This window comes from Macrobrachium nipponense, chromosome 19, assembly GCF_015104395.2.
Source record: "Macrobrachium nipponense isolate FS-2020 chromosome 19, ASM1510439v2, whole genome shotgun sequence".
Classification (NCBI taxonomy): Eukaryota; Metazoa; Arthropoda; class Malacostraca; order Decapoda; family Palaemonidae; genus Macrobrachium; species Macrobrachium nipponense.
The window spans coordinates 85,427,236-85,449,008 of NC_061088.1; the positions used below are offsets into that span (position 1 = coordinate 85,427,236).

Consider the following 21,773-nt stretch of genomic DNA (forward strand, 5'->3'; position numbering starts at 1 on the left):
TTTTCTTGAATAATAATATTAATAATGATGATAATTTTGTAAGAGTAATAAATTTGGTATCAAATGGAGTGAAGGGTAGTATTAAGTCATATTTATATTGAGTATAACAGTCATATAGGTACGATTTAAAAATGAGATTACTAGTAATTGCAGTCGTAATGCAAGTGGCCATTTTGCTAATAGTATTATGATGGAAATCATCGGGGGAAAAAATATGTCAATTGATTGGAAATTAAATAATACGACTCTCATGTTTTAAATTAACTTGTGGCAGTCTTAATATTATTTAATGAGGAATGTAGCGGTACAATCGTCTTGAAATGTTATCGATAAAAACAAGGCGTGATCCGACCTCCAGCTAACTCAGTGTGCATGCTAAAATCTACGGTCAAATAGTGTTGTTTAACCAACGAAAATTAAAATAGATACGCTGTATTTTATTGGAAATAATTGATCTGTGTTGTATAACATACACATTATTTTTTACATTTTCATTCTAATAAATCATAAATATCCTATCCTAAAGTTCCTGTATCTTTAACTCAACGCGAAACCCCTTTTTCAGACCTTTTTAAGCTTTTCCATAGACCTTTCCTACCCCTCCCCCCAACAAGAACAACAACAGAGTAGTTTATAGGCTTACTCCCCGAGTAAGCGAAAAAAAGTCTTATACCATACACCAGCATCATTCCAGACCATCGGCCTCCAGTGATGTCACGGTTCATATGCTGTCAAAAATCTTGGTGAACGCCGAGTCGAGTCAGGTTACCGATGGTGGTGCCATATTATCCGAGGCCCACCCCTCTCTCTCTCTCTCTCTCTCTCTCTCTCTCTCTCTCTCTCTCTCTCTCTCTCTCCTGCTTTGCACACGGGACCATTACGTCAGTCATCACGGTAACCTCTCATCTGGGCTCGTATTTTAGGTTGTCTACCCATCGCCTTCCTTTCTTCTTCTTCTTCTTCTTCTTCTTCTTCTTCTTCTCTTCTCCTCCTCCTCATTTTCCTTCTCCTTCTTCTTCTTCTCCGTCTCCTTCTTCGTCGTCGTCTTCTCGTAGGAAAGTGGACGATTTTATTATCTCTTTTTATTTATTTTTTTCGTAGATGCTTACGGCTGTTTTTGTCTTTTGTCACGTCGAAGCGTTTGTCGTATTTTTTCAGTCTCTCTCTCTCTCTCTCTCTCTCTCTCTCTCTCTCTCTCTCTCTCTCTCTCTTTTTATAATCTACTCGGGAATATTTTATCTGTAAAACGAAACGTTGAAATCCGCCCCTTATTGTTTATTTATTTTGTTCTCTTCCACTTTCTGTATTTCCCTTACCTTCTCTTACATCTTTCCGACGAACGCCTTAATATTCTTTTAAAGCTTGAATTTCAAGTCAGTGGTCCCTTTGGTGGGCCTTTTCCATATGAATTGGGTTCATCTTCTCAATATTAATATTAATAATAATAATAATACTTTTAAAAAGAATGGCAGAATTAAGCGAGTTGATTTTATATATTGTTTTTTCTATTTTTGTAACCATTCGCTTCTCAGGCTCAGCGATGTTTCTGAGTAACTGGCCAATATTCATATTGGGAATTTTCAAAAATTATAAATGCTGAAGGTGATCTTTTATTAGATTCTGTTCTAATAAAAGATTACCTACCGCATTTATAATTTTTGAAAATTCCCAGTATGAATATTGGCCAGTTACTCAAACATCGCTGAGCCTGAGAAGCGAATTGTAAGGAAAATAGAAAAAAAAAAAAAAACTATAAAATCAACTCGCTTAATTCTGCCATTCTTTTTAACAGCATTTGCATAAAAGAGGGTCTTCTACCAAAATAATGATGATGATAATAAAATAATAATAATATCTGGAAGCTCGAATTTCAAGTCATGGCCCATGTTTTGAGAAATTATGATAATAATAACTATTGTTATCCACAGATTACCAAAGTTTCCTGGAGGGGTTGGGATGGGTATTACTGCTCTTAGACCCATCTATTATTATTATTATTATTATTATTTATTATTTATTATTTCAGTAGATGAAACCTATTCACAAGGAGCAAGCAGACCAAAGGGACCATTGACTTGAAATTCAAGATTCCAAAGAATGTTGGTTTCAACCTCCCACCGCTTAAGACCTCCCCAACACTGCAGCAGTAACTGATCATGATACAGATCTGTGGCACGTTTGAGCTCAAACTGTAGTATATATGTGTGTGTGTAACTGTTCCATCTGTTGGCCAGTCTCCTTTATTTACATTTCGGTACTCTGCTCAAATCCAGGACGTGGAGCGTATGTCTCTGGGATGGTTCTAGACCGTGGTTCTGGATGTCCCACTTAGTGAGTTTTCAGAGAATGGCGGAGATGGGTGGGGTAAAAATACCAATTTTTTTTATAGGTATCTTTGGCATATTTGGAGCTCAAGCTGTAGTGAATGTGTTTGGAGTTATTCCTTGAATTTTGGTAATAGATTTTTTCCCAGGTTGCCCGTGGTATATAATTTTTTTTTCGTTACAATCGATGTGTGGAATTGTTGCCTGTAATTTTTTAAATAGAAATTTATGATTTTATTATATTTTTAAATTGTAAAGAAGATTTTAGTTGCTTAGGAAACTCTTACTAGATTTTTGTCGCTTGTGAAATTGGCAGCAAATTTTTAAATCTCATAATAGGCTGTTCTTCCCACGTCTTCATTCGTATATAAAAACGCTTTAGAGATTTTTGTAATGGAAATGAAATTGTTTTTATGGAAATAAAATTTTTTATGGAAATGAAACTTCTTTTTTATGGGAATAAAATTTTTTTTTATTTTATGGACATCAAATTTCTTTTTTATGGGAATAAAATTTTTTTTTATTTTATGGACATCAAATTTCCTTTTTATGGGAATAATTTTTTTTAGGGAAATTAACTTTTTATATGAAAATGAGTTTTTTTTGTATGGAAATGAATATTTTTATGGAAATTTTTTTTTTTTTGGAAATTAAATTATTTAGAGAAATAATTTTTTTTATAGAAATGAAATTTTTTATGGACATGAACTTTTTTAGGGAATTAAAGTATTTCTCTGGAAATTAATTTTTTATGGAAATTTTTTAAAATGGAAATGAATGTTTTTTTTATGGAAATGAAATTATTCCTAGATGTTTAGTGCTTGAAACTATTCACGTAAGAAAAAAAATCAGCATATCGGTCCCAAAATTCAAGTATTGCTGCATTTTTTTTTATTCATTCATTCATGCTATGGGACATTTTCTCATACAGTTATTTTGAGCTTGTTTGTGTATGCATACACACACACACACACACACACACACACTTTCCATATTTTTTAATTTTTTAGACAGCTAATTTGTGTATACATAAATACATACATACATACAGACTAATTTTCCATCAATATTTACGAATATACTCATTACATAGTTATTCTGAGCAAGTCTTTATACATATATGCATTAAATTTGTGTGTGTACCTGTAAACATATATTGTATACTTTGTCGTGTGGTTGTCCAGTGTGGTATTCTCTGTGGTTATCGGGGGCGTCACGTGATCAACCACACTCCTTCCTTCCCTTGGGCTGTGTCTGTGCACAGAAGGCTGGAGACCGTCTGGTTCTCAGTTTCCTCTGGGCGTCTGTCATCTCGAGATTGTGTGAGGGTGTGTTGTCTGTGCAGGTGCTTCGTCATTCTCTTGATTGCAAGTTTAGGAGAAAATCAGGTTGTCGAGTAAAGAGTCGTAATTGCTTTTTCTCGAAGGTTGGTGGACCTAAAAAGTCTCGATGTTCAGACTGTGGACTTGTGAATACAGAAAGTTCAAAAGAGTTATGATTGCTTTCTCAAGGTGTGCAGAGTAAGGTCTAGTAGAAACCTTTCTTGTGAATTTTGAAGTAAAAAAAAAAAGTTGTTATTGCTTTCTCTCGAAAGGTGGACCTAAGTATCGATATTTAGACTTGTGGATTTGTGAATACAGAAAGTTCAAAAGAGTTATGATTGCTTTCTCAAGGTGTGCAGATTAAGGTCCAGAAACCTTTCTCGAGAATCCAGAAAGTAAAAAAAAAATTGTTGCTTTCTCTCGAAAGGTGCACCTAAGTATCGATGTTCAGACTGTGGACTTGTGAATACAGAACGTCAAAAAGATTTATAATTGCTCTCTCTTGTAAGGTGGTGGACCTGAGCTTCACGTATTCAGAGTTATAGGTCTAGAAACCTCATTTGTGAATCTGGAAAGTCAAAAAGCTGTAATAATTGCTTTCTCTTGAAAGGTAGACCTGAGAATCCGATATTTGTGATTCTGGAAGCTTTGTATTGTAAACATCGACACTTAAAGAAAAATTCGCACCAAAGGAAAAATCGACATTAAAAATATACCTGCTGTTCGATTGCTCTCTCTGCTAATACTCAGAGTCAAGGACAATCCGTTCTACGAAGAAGAAGAAGGGCGTTTGAGAGGCTTCAGCCTTTTGAATGATTCAGCATGTTGTCCTTGAAAGGCTTGGAGAGGATTTTGGGTTTGGTAAGTTTCCGAATACTTGTGCCCATCATAGGATCCATCTGTTTATTTGATTGATTTATATCAAATAAACAGATGTGTTCAGTCTCCCCTTGCCTGACTGGCGCCTTAGTGAACGTTCAGTTTGTGGTATCATTGACCCCCTGCACGAAGTTCACGTGTTCCAAACTGGGTATAAATGACTAGAATTTAGTATAATTCGTTTTGAAATGTTCCAGAAATATTTACTAATATACTCGCATCATATGTTAGAAAGTGTAGTAGATTGAATACGTTTTTTTATTAACTAAAGGACACTTGAATGTCTGTGTTTGATGTGGTGAGGGAACTATTGGCGAACTCCATTAAAAAAAAAAAACTTTTTTTTTTTTTTTTTTTTTTTTTTAACCGGAAGCAACACTTCCCGTTTTCTATGAAGTGTTGACGCCATATTTGTAGTTATGGAATTGACGGTCCTGTTTTTGCCCGGAATTCTCTGCCTCCATCTCTGATTCATTATTTCAGCGAGAAGCATGAACAAGATCAACCTACCTCGAGGAGAATAATAGAGAATTTCTTAGTGAGTTACCCCAGGGATTTTAAACAAGTATGTACCCACCTTTGCGGCGTGTTCAGTACCACAAGGCCGTTGGGGATTACCGTGAAAAAACATTAACTGTAAAAAAAAAACATAAACATGAGACTGTAAAAGGAACATAAACACGAGACTGTAAAAGAAACATAAACACGAAACTGTAAAAGAAACATAAACACAAGACTGTGAAAAAATATAAACACGAGACACTGAAAAAACAAAACACTGCTCAAAAAAAAAAAAAAACAAACACGAGACTGAAAAAACAAAACACTAGACTAAAAAAAACAAACAAACACGAGACTGTAAAAGAAACATAAACACGAGGCTGTGAATGAACAAAACACGAGACTAGAAGAAAACATGAGCACCATAGTATAAAAAAAAAAAAAAAAACATAAACGCAAAACTGTAAAAAAAAACATAAACACGAGACTGTAAAATAAATAACAAACAAACACGAGACTGTAAAATAAAAATAAAAAAACATAAACACGAGACTATAACGATACTGTAAAAAAAAAAAAAAAAAAAACATGATACTGTAAAAAAAAAAACATACACAAGAGACTATAACATAACGATACTGTAAAAAACACACACACACAAGAGACTAAATATAAAAATAATGACCTCCAAGAAATACTATAGTCGTATTAATTTGATATTCAGGCCTGTACCGAGGGGCGTCGGCCCCCCCAAAAAAAAATATTTCTGGAAGTCCATATTTCTAGTGACCATCCTTTTCATTGATCTGTACTTACGAAAGAATAAATAAATTTTTGGGGGGCAATTTCGTTTTTTTTAGTAAACATCAACACCATGCTTTAGTATTAGGAAATACAAGAGTGATAATAGGAATATATATAGTATGCCTATAGATTCAATGGCATTTATAGAAGAAAAGGTCCAGTTTATGGGAAAAAAGACCCCATAAAAAAAACTGGACACGGGTTTGACATTAAAGTAAAATCAGTTAAAATACAAAGAGGAACCTCTAATCATATCCTGAGTTGAAATAAATTGAGGTTGTGTGTGTGTGTGTGTGTGAAGGGGAGGGATGGATGAAGGGGGTGGAGGGGGGTTGGGGTCTTTGTAAAATCAGTCAATTACAAAAAGGGAAAAATCTAATCATATCCTGAATTAGCAAATAAACTGAGGTTATGTCTGTGTATGTGTATGTGTGTGTGTGTGTGTGTGTGTGTGTAGGAGAGGGTTGGAAGAGGTGGTGGGGGTTGGAGGGGGGGGGGGGGGGTCGTCGATCAAGAGAAACGAATACAGCGTTGCCGTGTTCGCGGTTTTTGAGTCGGTCGGACCAAGTCATGCATTTTACTCTTCCGTAATCGATACAGTCTCGAACCGGTCTTGGAACGCGGGATGAGCTGGTTTCATTAATGAATTGAAACCGTCTGCAATCTTGGTTGGTGGGGGGGGGGGGGGGGGGGAGGAAGATGGATTCGGGGCAATGAGTCTTGATATAGGGTTTATGGTATTCCATACTATGTATTATTATTATTATTATTGTTGTTGTTGTTGTTGTTGTACCAAACAAAACCTTCTTTCAGCTTTCTTCTAGAGAGATGAGGTTATTTTTTCAATTATTATTATAATTATTATTATTATTATTATTATTATTATTATAATACAGATGGACCCTATTCATATGGAACAAAAACACCAAAAAGGTCTTTGACGTGAAATTCAAGCTTCAGTAGGTTATTATTATTATTATTATTATTATTATTATTATTATTATTATATTATTATTATCATTATTTGAAGGTAGGAGACCCTCTCTCAAACATGTTTTGTTAAAGAGAGTGGCAGCATCAGTGGAATTGGTTTTATATATGGTCTTTTCAATTCTTCTTCTTATTCCCTTCTCATCAGGGCTGATATTTGCTAAATAGCTGACCGATGTTCATAGTCTGGTTAAGGAAATGTTTTATGAAAATACTAATTTATTGATAAGACAACTAAAATTGGCGTATGTAACAAGCTCACCCTTCCTTGAAAATGAACCGAAGATGCGGTTTGAAAAGTTGGAATTCCGTGATGCCCTTAGATTTGTAAACTCTACGGCGACATACGCCATTTTTAGTTGTCTTATCAATAAATTAGTATTTTCATAAAACATTTCCTTAACCAGGCTATGAACATCGGCCAGCTATTAGCAAATATTAGCCCTGATGAGAAGAGAATAATAAGAAGAATTGAAAAGACCATATATCAGATCAATTCCACTGATGCTGCCATCCTCTTTAACAAAACATATTATTATTATTATTATTATTATTATTATTATTTTATTATTATTATTATTATTATTATTATTATTATTCAGATGACGAACCCCGTTCATATGGAACACATATACCGAAAAAAGGGCCTTTAACATGAAATTTAATCTTCAATAGATTATTATTATTAATTATTATTATAATTATTTATTATTATTATTATTATTATTATTATTATTATTATTATTATTATTATTCATAGATGAACCCTATGCATATGGAACAAGCCTACTCCAAGGGGACCAGTGACATGAAATAAAACTCTTACCTTACAGACCTTACAGTTCGTTCGGGTTGCCCCAGGTCCCTCAGTGTGAGGCGCCTCTAATGTCTACCAGAGAGTTGCTAGTACATCTTCCGGTATATTTTTGCATCTTCCAATCTTGGATGGTCTGGGATGCAGTTTAGATATTTGTCGAGCTTATTCTTAAACACATCTACGCTCACTCCTGATATATTCCTCATATGAGCTGGCAACGCATTGAATAGTCGCTGCATTATCGATGCTGGTGCGTAGTGGATTAATGTCTTGTGTGCTTTCCTTATTTTTCCTGGTATTGTTTTGGGCACTATTAATCTACCTCTGCTTGCTCTTTCTGATATTTTTAGTTCCATGATATTTTCTGTTATTCCTTCTATCTGTTTCCATGCCTGAATTATCATGTAGCGTTCTCTTCTCCTTTCTAGACTATATAATTTTAATGATTGTAGTCTTTCCCAGTAGTCAAGGTCCTTAACTTCTTCTATTCTAGCTGTAAAGGACCTTTGTACACTCTCATTTGTGCAATATCCTTTTGATAGTGTGGGTACCATATCATATTGCAATATTCAAGTGGACTACGAACATATGTTTTATAAAGCATAATCATGTGTTCAGCTTTTCTTGTTTTGAAGTGCCGTAACAACATTCCCATTTTTGCTTTACATTTTGCCTAAAGAATTGCTATTTGATCATTGCATAACATGTTCCTATTCATCATCACACCAAGGTCTTTAACTGCTTCCTTATTTGTGATGTCTCATTATTAGGTCCCCTATATGCATATAGCTTTCCTTCTCTGTCTCCATAATTTATTGATTCAAATTTATCAGAGTTAAATACCATCCTATTTTCCTCTGCCCAATCATATACTTTGTTAAGGTCTCTTTGTAGAGTGTTCCTATCTTCATCAAACAATAATTTCTCTACTTATTCTTGTGTCATCAGCGAAACTACTCACTACCGAATCCTTAACATTACTGTCTATGTCTTCAATCATAATAACAAACAGTATTGCAGCTAACACCGTACCTTGTGGCACACCGGATATTACCTTGGTTTCATCCGATTTCTTATCGTTTGCAATAACTATCTGTTTTCTGTTGTGTAAAAATTCTTTTAACCATCTTCCTACTTTATGCTACGATATATTGTGTTTTCTAATTTTCTTTGATAATATCATTATGGTCTACTTTGTCAAAAGCTTTTTGCAAAGTCTAGATAAACCACATCTGTTTCATTTCCGCTTTTCATATTTTTGAATATGTTCTCACGGTGGACTAACAGTTGGGTTTGTGTACTTTTTCCGGGTACGAAACCGTGTTGTCCTATATTAAACAAATTATTTTTTATTAAATGTTTCATAATATTTTTCTTCATTACCCTTTCATACACTTTCATAATATGTGATGTTAGACTCACAGGCCTATAATTACTTGCCTCAAGTCTTGATCCACTTTTGAAAGTAGGGGTGATATATGCTAATTTGTGCTCATCATAAATCTTGCCTGTATCTACACTTTGTCTTAATAATATTGCAAGTGGCTTTGCGATAGAATGAACTACTTTCTTTAACAAAATAGCAGGGATACCATCAGGCCTGCAGCAGCTCCATTTTTAATTTCATAATAGCCTGCACAATATCAGCTTCATTAATATCTATGTCAGCTAAATATTCACTATTTTCGTCCCTTACTTCTATATCATTATCTTCATTATCTATTCTAGGGGTAAATTCTCTCTTATATCGTTCTGCCAGTATGTTGCAAATTTCCTTTTTTTCATTCGTTAATCTCCCTTCAATTCTCAGAGGGCCTATTTATATTCTTCTTTTATTCATCTTCTTCGCATATGAGTATAATAGTTTTAGGTTTTGCTTGATATTTAATAGGGTTTTTTCTTCCAAGTCCCGTTTTTCATTTTCTTTTGATTGTATAATCTTTTGTTCTGCATTTTCTATCTTACTTTTTAGTTCTATAACTTTCCATGCATTTTTTTTCTTTTGCAAGACCTTTTTTCCACTTTCTGATTTTCTGGAACAAGATCCTTCTGTCTCTTGGTATGCATGAATGATGTTTACTTTTCTTCTTCGGTATATATTTATCCACTATTTTCTCTAATATTTTATATAATATCTCCGTATTTACCCTTATGTCATCGCTTACTGAAATGTTATCCCAATCTTTGTTTAATTCTTCATTTATTTCTGACCATTTTATATTTTTACTGTAGAAGTTGTATTTTCCATATCCTTCCCACTTTTTCATTTCTTGCTTATCTCTGTTTTCACTTGCTTTGGAATGAACTGTTAATTCTATGACATTATGGTCTGAAATACTCGCATTATAAACTATTATTTCTTTAACATAATTCATCTCGTTCACAAATACTAGGTCTAAAGTATTTTCCTTTCTTGTTGGCAGGTGATTTATTTGTTGAATGTTGTATTCTAGTAGCATATCTAATAGCAAAGAATATTAAGGTGTTCATTAGGAAGAACTAACAGAACGCGAGGGGATATACAGAAAGAGGAGATCAGATATGAGAAAAAAATAAATGAATAATTAAATAGATAAAAATATAATTAGTACATCTGAAATATATAACACGAAAGCGATGCATTTGTGCACATTTCAATGAAATCACGACGTTACAGCATCCCTCAAGTACTACTCGTCTTGAAGGAGGAGGAGGAGGCGGAGGAGGGAGGGTTGGTGAGATGGAGGAGGAGGAGGAGGAGGAAGCTCCTATTAAACGTCTTGAAAAGGACAGGAAAGGACTTGGCAGCGCCATTATACAGCGTTATAGAGTTACTAATGTGGGTCGTAAAACCGTCAGGAGGTCAGTCACGATACATTTTTTTTTTTTTTTTTTTTGATTGCTGCTGCTTCTGTGATCTTACTATAGTAATGGATATCCCTCTTGTGATTCGGTGGGAATAAGGGGGGGGGGGAGGGGGGGGGGGGGGGATGGGGAGTTGTGGGCCCAGGGGGAGGGGATTCCTTTCACACCTGGATCTTTAAATGACGTGTTTCTTCTCTTTGAGTTTTTATTTTTTTTAAAGAGAATCTGTTTCGAGTTTTTTTTATTTAGATAATGGCATATTTTTACGTCAGAATATCTTCATTTGATTCTTCATCTGGATCTCAAGGCTTTGCAGTGACGAGTATATCCAGAAATGTGAAGAAACAGCAAAGTTTGAAGATTTCCCATGCTATCTCTCTCTCTCGTCTCGTCTCTCTCTCTCTCTCTCTCTCTCTCTCTCTTATCTCTCTCTATGGTCGTAAAGGGGTAAGGCGGTCCTAGCTCCAACCCTTTTTGTTACTTTTACCATACCTCCTTTCATATTTTCTTTCTTCCATCTTACTTTCTTTAACCCTCTCCTAACAATCGCTTCATACTGTCGAATTTCCGTTTCAGCGCTGCATTTCCTCAAAGATATATATATATATATATATATATATATATATATATATATATATATATATATATATATATATATAAATATATACTATTATCAAATTATAAAAAAGAGTAAACATTGAAGAATTATTTTCTTTTTTCTCTTCCAGGTAAATGACGAGACAGGTGATGAGGATGACATGCTTGGGATCCTCCAGACGGGGAGCCTTAAAGAGAATGCCAGGTAAAGTGAGACAGACAGTCGTGTGGATATTCCTTTTTTTTTTTTTTACCGTACCTCCGTTCATATTCTCCTCCCCCATCTTACCCACCTCAACCTTTTCACTTTTGATAAGGTAAGAGAAGAGTTTGACTCTTGACTGGTTTAGACCTAATATCAAAGCCATTCTCAGATGGACTTTTGACACTGGATCGATGTGAAGTCGAAACTGGTCAGGATACACGCCCAGTGTTATATATATATATATATATATATATATATATTAATATATATATATATATATATATATAATAAAAGGAGCCCATAAAAACACCAAAATATATAGAGAGAAATACTATATTTCAGAGACACTGCTGTCTCCCTCTTCAGGTAGATGAATGAGAAAAGTTACAGTCGTATATATATGTATGTATATATATATATATATATATATATATATATATATATATATATATATATATATATATATATATATATATACACGTATATACACATGTATTCTCAGTGATATTGGTAATAAAAGAGGAATGAGTGGGTGCAGGAGTAGCTGCTCTGGGGGGAGAAAATTTTGGTGATGGAGAAGCAGATGGTGGAGGTAGAGATTGTGGTGTCCTCCTCCTCCTCCTCCTCCTCCTCCCTCTCCCTCCCCCCTCCCCCCCTCCCCCCTCCCCGCCCCCGGTGTTTGCTGTCCGTCAGTGATTTGTTGTGAGAGTCTGTGAGAAGTTCAATTGGTCAGTGCAATCCAACAGGTCTTGTTCATTGTTGAGGCATTCCAGCCATTGTTTGAAAGAGAGAGAGAGAGAGAGAGAGAAGAGAGAGAGAGAGAGAGAGAGAGAGAGAGAGAGAGAGACGCAGCTTATACAACTGGAAGTTATATACATATAAATAGGATCTATATATACGTATATAACGAGAGAGAGAGAGAGAGAACCTGTTAAGAGTACATGAGATGTCTTTATAACTGGAAATTCTAAACCGCGAGCAGAAAGAGAGGAAGAAGAGAGAGAGAGAGAGAGAGCCGACCAGGGAAACAAAAGCGGCCAGTGAAAGCCAGTGCCAGTCCGAAGGACACCACCACCACCAACGGCTTGAAGAAACAAAGGGAAAATTTGCCAACAGGAGAGAGAGAGAGAGAGAGAGAGAGAGAGAGAGAGAGAGAGAGAGAGATCGTTCTTATAACGGTACTTACTGGAACAGCATGCTGCTGCTGCACGCTTACAGCCTATATGCACACTCATGCGCCTGCGGAGGGGGAAACCTTGCGCCATCTCGTGCGCGATCACTTAAGATGCACAGACTGGATACGTAAAAATCTTGTACAGCACTCTCTCTCTCTCTCTCTCTCTCTCTCTCTCTCTCTCTCTCTGTACAGAATTTCCAGTTATACAAGCTAAACGTATTCTCAACTGATTTTCCATTTCTCTCTCTCTCTCTCTCTCTCTCTCTCTCTCTCTCTCTCTGCTCTCCTCATCTCTCTCTCTCTGCTGGCGTATTTTATGGAATATATATATATATATATATATATATATATATTATATATATATATATATATATATACATACAATTTTCAGTTTTACAAGCTGTTTCTCATGTATACTCTTAACAGAATTTCCTCTCTCTTCTTCTCTCTCTCTCTCTCTCTCTCTCTCTCTCTCTCTGTATGTATGTATGTATTGTATATATATATACATATATATATATATTAATATATATAATATATATTATATGTACATATATATATATATATATATATATATATATATATATATATATATATATATATAATTTGGCAGTTGTATAAGCTGCTTCTCATGTACGCTTATTATCCAATTTCCACTCTCTCTCTCTCTCTCTCTCTCTCTCTCTCTCTCTCCCTCTGAGTTGACAGTACCTGTGTATGGAGTTCAACTGAGCCCATTCTATTTGTTGTAGGATCTGGGTCACTTTTCCTTACGTAATGTTGCTCGATGCGAAGGGTCTGGGGAGTAGTATGTTGGGTGTAATGGGGAGAGGGAGAGAGGAGTCTCTCTCTCTCTCTCTCTTTTTCTCTCTCTTTCTCACGTGCAGTTTGGGGAAGAGTTTTTGGTCGTGAAATCATAATGACAACTGATAAAATATGCGATAGAGGGGAGGTGTAGACGTCATCTTCTCACGAGAACGTTTTCGAGAGAGAGAGAGAGAGAGAGAGAGATTTTCAACACACTCTTTTTGCCTATATAAATTGCTAATATAGCGTCAAAATACATCGCTCCACGAGGAAAAAAAATAGAAAGAAATGATTTCCGATCGAAAGAAAGAAATTGAGACCCAGCGCAAATCCTTAGGTAGTCCACTTCGTGCTGCGCAGTTCTGCGCATGCGTGGTGGATGATGGCTTCGTGTCCGAGCGGATTTCTGCGTCATGGCTCCATGAGCGAGTGAGTACTCGGCGTGGTGGATATATTTTTTTTGTTTTGTTTTGTTTCCTTCCTTCGGGGGAAGATGGAAGGTGTCGGTTGCGTCCGTTTAATTGTACAAACGAGAGAAAAAAGATTAAGCGACTTGTATGGTAATGGTTTTATATATATATATATATATATATATATATATATATATATATATATATATATATATATATATATATATAACACCTTTTCTGCAACTTTTCTCATTCATCTACCTAAAAGAGAGAGACAGGAGTCTTTGAAATATAGTATTATCTCTCTGTGTTTTGGAGTTCTGTTGTAACAGAACATTTTTTACCAGTCATATATAATATATATATATATATATATATATATATATATTATATATATATATAGGTTGTCTTTTATCACACCACTGATACTTATTTCAATACGAAACATTCCCCAGATACAGTTATGTTTCCTTCGAAAGGTACAGATACAGTTATATAGTTATAAGTTTTACAATTACAAGCTCAACTGTATACAGGCGGTAAGAGCTGAGCTCTCACTTAATGCACTTCGCACTTTTGTTGTTATATTTAACCCTAGTGTCTGTGGTGGCCTTGAAAGTTTCTCAGTGGCTGCAGAATTAAAATAACTGATTGTATATTTTTTAAATATATTAATAAGAAGCTTCACTTAATTCGTCAGCTTCGTCAGAACCTTCAAAGCAACTTTCCTGTATAGAATTGCATGCATTGAAGTTAGCCATCTTGGAATCACTTTCTTATCAACGCTTGCCTTTGCTATTGTTTATATTTTATATCAAGAAAGGACATTTACTTTGCTTTGCATAATATGAGGATTTGTTTGAAGCCATCTGCGTGCAGCGTCGTGGCCATTTTCTTCGTAGATGCAGATGCTCCGTAGTTTTAAGATAAATTGCATAATGCACGGTTGCGTTTTGCAAGTGTTTGCCAGTCTGTTATCTATCTGGTCGGACGTTGCCCATTATACTCTCTCTCTCTCTCTCTCTCTCTCTCTCTCTCTCTCTCTCTCTCTCATAAGAATCTCGTTCTTACATTCTCTCTCTCATTTATAAGCCTCTCATTCTTACATCCCCCCCCTCTCTCTCTCTCTCATTTGCCTCTCTCTCTCTCTCTCTCTCTCTCACTCACATTTATAAGCCTCTCCTCTCTCTCTCTCTCTTATTTATAAGCCTCTCTCTCATTTATAAGCCTCTCTCTCTCTCTCTCTCTCTCTCTCTCTCTCTCTCTCTCTCTCTCTCTCTCTCTCTCTCTCTGCACAGTGGTAAATAGCCTGTTCCGGAAAATCCAGTGTGAGCTCTTGGTTGTTAGTTGACTTATGGGTCGCAGCCTGAGAGAGAGAGAGAGAGAGAGAGAGAGAGAGAGAGAGAGAGAGAGAGAGAGAGAAATGCTTCCAAGTGCAAGCAAGACCTACCTGTAACTAGCCCACGCTCGTACGTGCAAATTGTTGCTAATTATTTGGCTTTAACACGCCGCTTTAATTAGCTTTCATTGATCTCGTAGCTTTTATTAATATTGATTGATCTCGTAGCTTCGATTAGCTGTCGTTAGCTTTTATCTCGTAGCTGTTCTTGACATTCATTTATATATCGTATCTCTTATTAGCTTCCTTTTATCTCGTGACATTCATTAGCTTTCATTTGCATCGTAGCTTTTATTAGCTTTCATTTGGTTCGTGGCTTTTATTACTTAAGATTTTATTAGCATTCATTTATCGTAGCTATTATTAGCATTAATTTATCTCGTGACTTTTGTTAGCTTTCATTTGCATCGTAGCTCTTATTAGTTTTCATTTGGCTCGTGCTTTTATTATTTAAGAAGATTTTATTAGCTTTTATCTCGTAGCTTTTTATTAGCATTCAATGATCGTAGGCTATTATTAGCATTCATTTATCTCATGACTTTTCTTAGCTTTTATTTGCAACGTAGCTTTTATCAGCTTTTATATATCTCATAGTTTTTATTAGCTTTCATTTGCCTCGTAGAATTTATTAGCTTTCATTCGTCTCGTAGCTTTATTAGCTTTCGTTTATATCATAGCTTTTATTAGCATTTTGTTAGTAATCTCAGCTTATATATTGTACTACTGATTTTCAGCAATGCAATGTATACGTATATTCTTACGTAACGAGTTATTTTTGTTATTTATTCCTTTATTCGTTACTTGATCCATTGGGAGACGTTGGAACTGCGCAGCGAACGTTATTATTATTTTTTATTTTAGTTTTTTATTTTCCTGTCGCTTTTGTTTCGAAGGTGTCGCTTTCTGTTGTTGTGACGGGAAACCAGTCCCCCCCCCCCCCCTCTCTCTCTCTCTGGCTCCTCGAATTGAGGGGGAAAAGTCGCCCTAGTAGCGACACGTGTCCACGTGACGACAGATAGGAATTGGGAGAGAGAGAAGAGAGTATACTACCCCCCTACAACTGTATCCCACACCTTCCCATCCCCTTCAATGTTGCCCTTCACCTCCTTCAACTCCCTTCCCCTATCCCTTTCCGATCCTCCTTAATCCATCCTCCCGCACAATTTTTTCTTGTTTTTGTTTTTTTTTTTTCCTTTCTGCGTATTCCCAACGTTCCTGGGAGGGAGGCGCGGTGACAGCTAGAGGCAAACCTGTCATTAAATATGGCGACCAGTGAAGCGAAAGTTGTCTGTCAAACGCTGACTTTGCGTGGAAGAGGGAGGGAGGGCCCTTTTGGCTGGGTGATTGACAGATGCCATTCGCCGTTATTATAATATTATCACTATTTACATTATTATTATTTTTTTTTACGTCTGAATCTCTCAATGGGCCTCGATTCTTGGACTGACGGCGACTTAGCGTTGATTGATTTCGACGTTGAATCTGACGTGACGTCTGTCAATACGTTTTGACGTCAGTTTCCCTGAATAATTTTGCCAGGATGAACTGACTGATCACTGACTATTTAGCATGACCAATTGTATCGATTGATAGATTGATTGATCGATAGATGCGTAGCATAAACCAGTGACGTTGATTTATAGGGTGACAGCTTGGCGTCATGGAGCAGTTTGGCTTAGTAGAAGTAGCCCCTCCCCCAAAAAAACTTTAAGGTCATTGCGTTAGGGCCAAATACCAAAGGTTATGGATAGCGCACTATCGTCATTCTTATATACCCCTCTCTCTCTCTCTCTCTCTCTCTCTCTCTCTCTCTCTCTGTGTGTGTGTGTGTGTATGTGTGTGTAGAGACGTGGTTAGAAAGTCATCCAGGTTTATTGGTAACCTATACAACTGTACGCTGTGTGTGTGTGTGTGTGTGTGCATGCATGTGCGTGGTGAGACGTAGAGACTCAGTTATACTGAAAAGTTATCGAAGTTTATTTTGTAACTTAAGCCTCTCTCTCTCTCTCTCTCTCTCTCTCTCTCTCTCTCTCTCCTCTCTCTCTCTCTCTCTCTCTCTCTTCTTAATGACTCGCCTGGTATTTGTCGGCTTGTCTTTGTACTCTTACAGTTTACAACTAAACAACCGTTACTGGCGATGATCACAGATTGCGCACATACACATACATCTCGTCTTTTTTTTCTGTATTCCTTTTTTTACTGATCTGTTTTCCTTCCTGCTTAATTTGGAATGTGCCTACAATCTGCGAATGTTGGCTTTATTTTCCTATATGTGTTTCTCTGTAATATTATTGCAATTTATTTATTTATTTATTTATTTTGTTTTTTTTTTTTTGAGAGAGAGAGAGCTCACGTCTTCGACCAAAGGTCCTTGAATCACATTCATTCAGCCTCGGTACTGACCAACCAAAGGATATCATAAGTAAGTGTTCGATCGATTTTCAGTGTGGTGTGCTTTGGGGTCTTTTGGGGGGTGGGGGGGAGGGGGGGGGGGCGGTCTTTGCAGGGCGGCGGCCAATAGCCCTGTTGGGTTAAGGGGAAATTTACCCCTGGTTTGATATCTACTATCTATCTGGGTCTAGACTATTTCGAGCCGCTGCCTTTTGTTCACTTGTTAGATTCCATCTTATTCCGTTTGTTTTTCATTGCTGTAGTGGTTACACTTCCTCTCTCTCTCTCTCTCTTCATTCAGTTTTCATGTGTAGTGATTTGCTGCTGATTCATTTCATAATATATTTCCTATAATGGTATTCACTCCCGTAGAGGGGTTAGTCCCGTCAGTGCACTTCGCGTGGTGCACTGCAGGCATTACTTAAAAGGTTCATTGCAGCGTCTCTTCCGTATGCCCCTAGCTGCAACCGCTTTCATTTCTTTGACTGTACATCCGTTTATATTCTCTTTTCTTCGGTTTTCCTTTTTAGAGTACAATGACCTCTAGGTGACAGCGCATGGCCTTAATTGTATCCTCTGGTTAGTAGTATTCATATATATATATATATGTGTGTATATATATATATATATATATATATATATATATATATATATGATATATTTATATATATGAAGTTATTCAAATGATACGGTGGTTTCCTTATTCGGTTTGTCTGTAAATAAATAAATAAATATATTTTATAGACAAACCGGAAAAGGAAACCACCTTATTAGTGAGGTTATTTAAATAATAAGGCGGTTTCCTTTCTCGGTTTTTTTTTATAAATAAAATAAATCATTATATGTATATATTTATTTTATATATTTTATATATACACATAAATATATTATATGGTATATTATTTATACATATATAGATAGTATAATTTTAACATTTACTATTTATTTATAGAAAAACCAAAAAAAAAAAGAGAAAGGAAACCGCCTTATTATTTAAATAACTTCACTAATAAGGCGGTTTCCTTTTTCGGTTTGTCTATAAATAAATGAATATATAAATAAATTCATTAAAATATACATATAATTATATATTTATACATGTGTGTGTTTGTGTTTAAGATTTATTTATTTATTTATAGACATGCCGAAAAAGGATACCGCCTTACTATTTAAAAACCTCCCCAATAAAGCGGTTTCCTTTTTCGGTTGCTCTATAAAATATATTTATTTATTTATTTACAAACAAACCGAAAAAAGGAAACCGCCTCATTATTTGAATAACTTCACTACTTAAAGACAGGCATCCAAGATACTATTAATATTCTGATTGCGTCATCATCCTGTAATGTTTGTCCCCTAAAATAAAACATGATGATGACCAGCATTCGTCCTCAATTCGTGAGAAACAGCAGCGAATCTGTAGAACAGCGGTTGTTCTTATGCTGTATCTCTCTGGTCAGAAAGCTCTCGTCCTACTGAAGTGTTAACACGGAGTCACGAATCTGGGCACATGCCCTCGATGACCCCACCCGGCGTGTAATAGGGTTAGAAGGATGATTTTGTTTGCTTATTTCCTTTATTTTTAATTATCTTTTTTTTTGTGTGTCTTGGTATCGATTAAGAGAGGTTTGTGAATAGTTTTCTTTTTTTTTTATAGTTTGTGAATAGTTTTCCAATCGTTTCCGTGTAACGACAGTCCTGTCTGGAGTGTATCACAAATATCCGTATCGAGTCCAAATTCCTCTCTCTCTCTCTCTCTCTCTTAGGAAGGCTAAGTTTACTCTCTGGGGTAGTTAAATTCTTCAGTGACAGAACTGTGAAAGTTGAGTATAATATATATATAATATATATATATATATATATATATATATATATATATATATATATATATATACATATATATATACAGCAGTCTCTGAGTCTCTGAAATATAGTACGTACTTTCTAAATTTTGGCGTTTTTATAGGCTCCTTTTATTAGATATTCATATACATACAACGAAAATTGAGTTTTTCAAGCTTTCGAAGGGACCACCTCCCTTCCTCTTTTAAAGAGAGGGGGGAGGGGAGGGGTTCCCATGGAAACGTTAAAAAAGAAAAAAATCATATATATATTGTGTGTGTGTATTGCAGCTGAAAGTGCTACCAGGACACAACACATCCCATTGTTGGAGCTTCTTCACATACAAGATATGTGACACGTGGAATAAACTGCCACCAGAAAGAAGTTGTAAACAGCAACAGTATGGAAGAGTTCAAAAGAAAGCTAGACAAAATCATTAGGAGGACACTGTGAATGCACAGTAAAACCTGCTCCTACAGATAAGTGAGCACACGATGTCTCCTCTTAGGATCGAACAAGTCTATGAGACATCCTAATCCGTGTAACTCCTGCGGGAAAAATCCTTGTTGATACTGTTGCATTGTTTCGGGGTCGGTGGTGGTGGTCACTGGTTCAAACCTTGGTACAGACGCCCCCAGGTAAACGGGGGAAAAGCAACCATCTCGATCAAGGGGCGTGAGTCCTACTGCTACTGCATTTATTGATCCAACCGCGCCAGGCTGCGGTCAGGAAATATAATATAATACGAATAAAAGTCGATTCTGGACTCGATCAAGTCATCCGTAGCGAGCCGCTTCAAAAAAAAAAAAAAAAAAAAAAAAAAAAAAAAAAAAAAAAAAAAAAAACGCGGGATATAGTTTGCGAGTTCAATCTAAAGGAGTTGGATTAGCTTTTTAAATGTTTCGCGTTGACCTTCATCTCCCTCCCTCCCTTCCCGAGGAGACGAGAGAGAGAGAGAGAGAGAGAGAGAGAGAGTGACAGCTGGTCTCCATGATTATTATTAAGCCCTGCGAACACTTGTCTGTCCTCTAAGGTCGGTAAGCTTATGGGCACGGCGAAGCAGTGTCAACTCTCAACGTTCCCCGGGAAGAAGATATTTTCACGACTTGGCAACCGCTGCGTGTTTTCCCGCGTAATTATTTCGCGCGCTTTCGTCGAGTATTTTTTTTTTCTTCCTCTTATCCCCTGGAGCTGAATTGCAGCCAAGGGCCGTGCATTATTCACCGTGGTAATTAAAGAGGGGTAAGTGGTAGTCCCCTTCTTCTTTTTTTAGCTGCTATTACCATTACCCTTACATACATAGGTCATCGTTTTCGCTGACGCTACAAACTGGCAGAGCTCGCTTGTATTTTCCGATGTTTACGTTTCTGTCACGACTTTTTTTGGGGGGTGCGTCCGTCCTTCAACTTGGCCGCCCACCTGCTTCAGCCGATATTCCCCCTCCAGAACCTCTCATTACCATCTCGTTATCAGCTGTTGTGTCCCATCCGTATATAAGGGTGTTGGTGCTCTTTTCTCGCTCTGAACCTACCATTCCACAGAGTAGGGTGTTTATGTATGGTATGGTATGGGTAGGGAAAATTAGCGAGATATAAAAATAGTAAATGGTTAGTAGATGATTTGTATCACTGCTATTTTTAAGTAATCTTTTTCCTCAAAGGGTTGATGAGGTCTGATGATATTCAGCAATTAGCAACTAAGCAAGTTGCATTGTAGATGTGAAAATAATAACTTTTTTTTTTTTTTTTTTTTTTTTTTTTTTTTTTTTTTTTTTTTTTTTTTTTTTTTTTTTTTTTTTTTTTTTTTTTACTCAGGCCAATAATGGAGACTGGACGAAACTGGGTTAATCTTGAAAGAAAATTACGCATTTTTTTGTTTTTGTTTTATCTTCGTTGTTGTTTTTCCAAAATGAACGTAAATGTTTAAGGAAAGAAGTTGAAAGGCCATTAATGGGTAGAAATTCATCAAGATAGTAATATCATCAAGATTGTAATACAGCAGTAGTATATTCATTCAAGATAGTAATAATTTCAATTAAGATTAGTAAAGTTCAATTCAAGATAGTAAATTCATCAAGATAGTAAATTCGTAAAGATATTAAATTCATAAGATAGTAAATTCATCTAGATAGTAAATTAATTAAGATAGTAAATTCATTAAGATAGAATGCCGATTCGTGATGAAAATAACAAAAAAAAAAAAAAAAAAAAAAAAAAAAAAAAAAAAAAAAAAAAAAAACAGTCTGGTCGATTGATAACATAAATTAACGAACGTATTCACTTTTAAATGCTTATATTCATTCATTCAGAACAGCAGCGCATTCCAGGGAAGTAATGCGTTGGTATATACCACTGTCACCTGATATCACATCTCACTTCAACTTTCTGAGAACCAGTATCAGTGATAATAGAGCATCTCTTGCTCACTTTACTTCCTCTTACTACTTCCTGATGAGCACCATATT

The 21,773-nt window shown here is 35.9% G+C and overlaps 1 protein-coding gene across 3 annotated transcripts in view; it reads left to right on the plus strand.

The window, feature by feature from the left end:
• The window catches only part of LOC135218712 (ATP-dependent zinc metalloprotease FtsH-like), a 184,552-nt gene that overhangs the window by 87,330 nt on the left and 75,449 nt on the right, over nt 1–21,773 (plus strand). The window contains exons 1-2 of one of the 3 annotated variants that reach the window (XM_064255163.1): nt 4,454–4,507; nt 11,210–11,283. The exons of 1 other annotated variant lie outside the window; for it this stretch is intronic. In XM_064255163.1, the coding sequence (XP_064111233.1) occupies nt 4,469–4,507; nt 11,210–11,283 (113 nt within the window). In that variant the 5' untranslated portion in view covers nt 4,454–4,468. Of the gene's footprint in view, nt 1–4,453; nt 4,508–11,209; nt 11,284–21,773 lie in introns of those variants that run through there. One more of the 3 variants, XM_064255170.1, reaches the window with a different exon arrangement.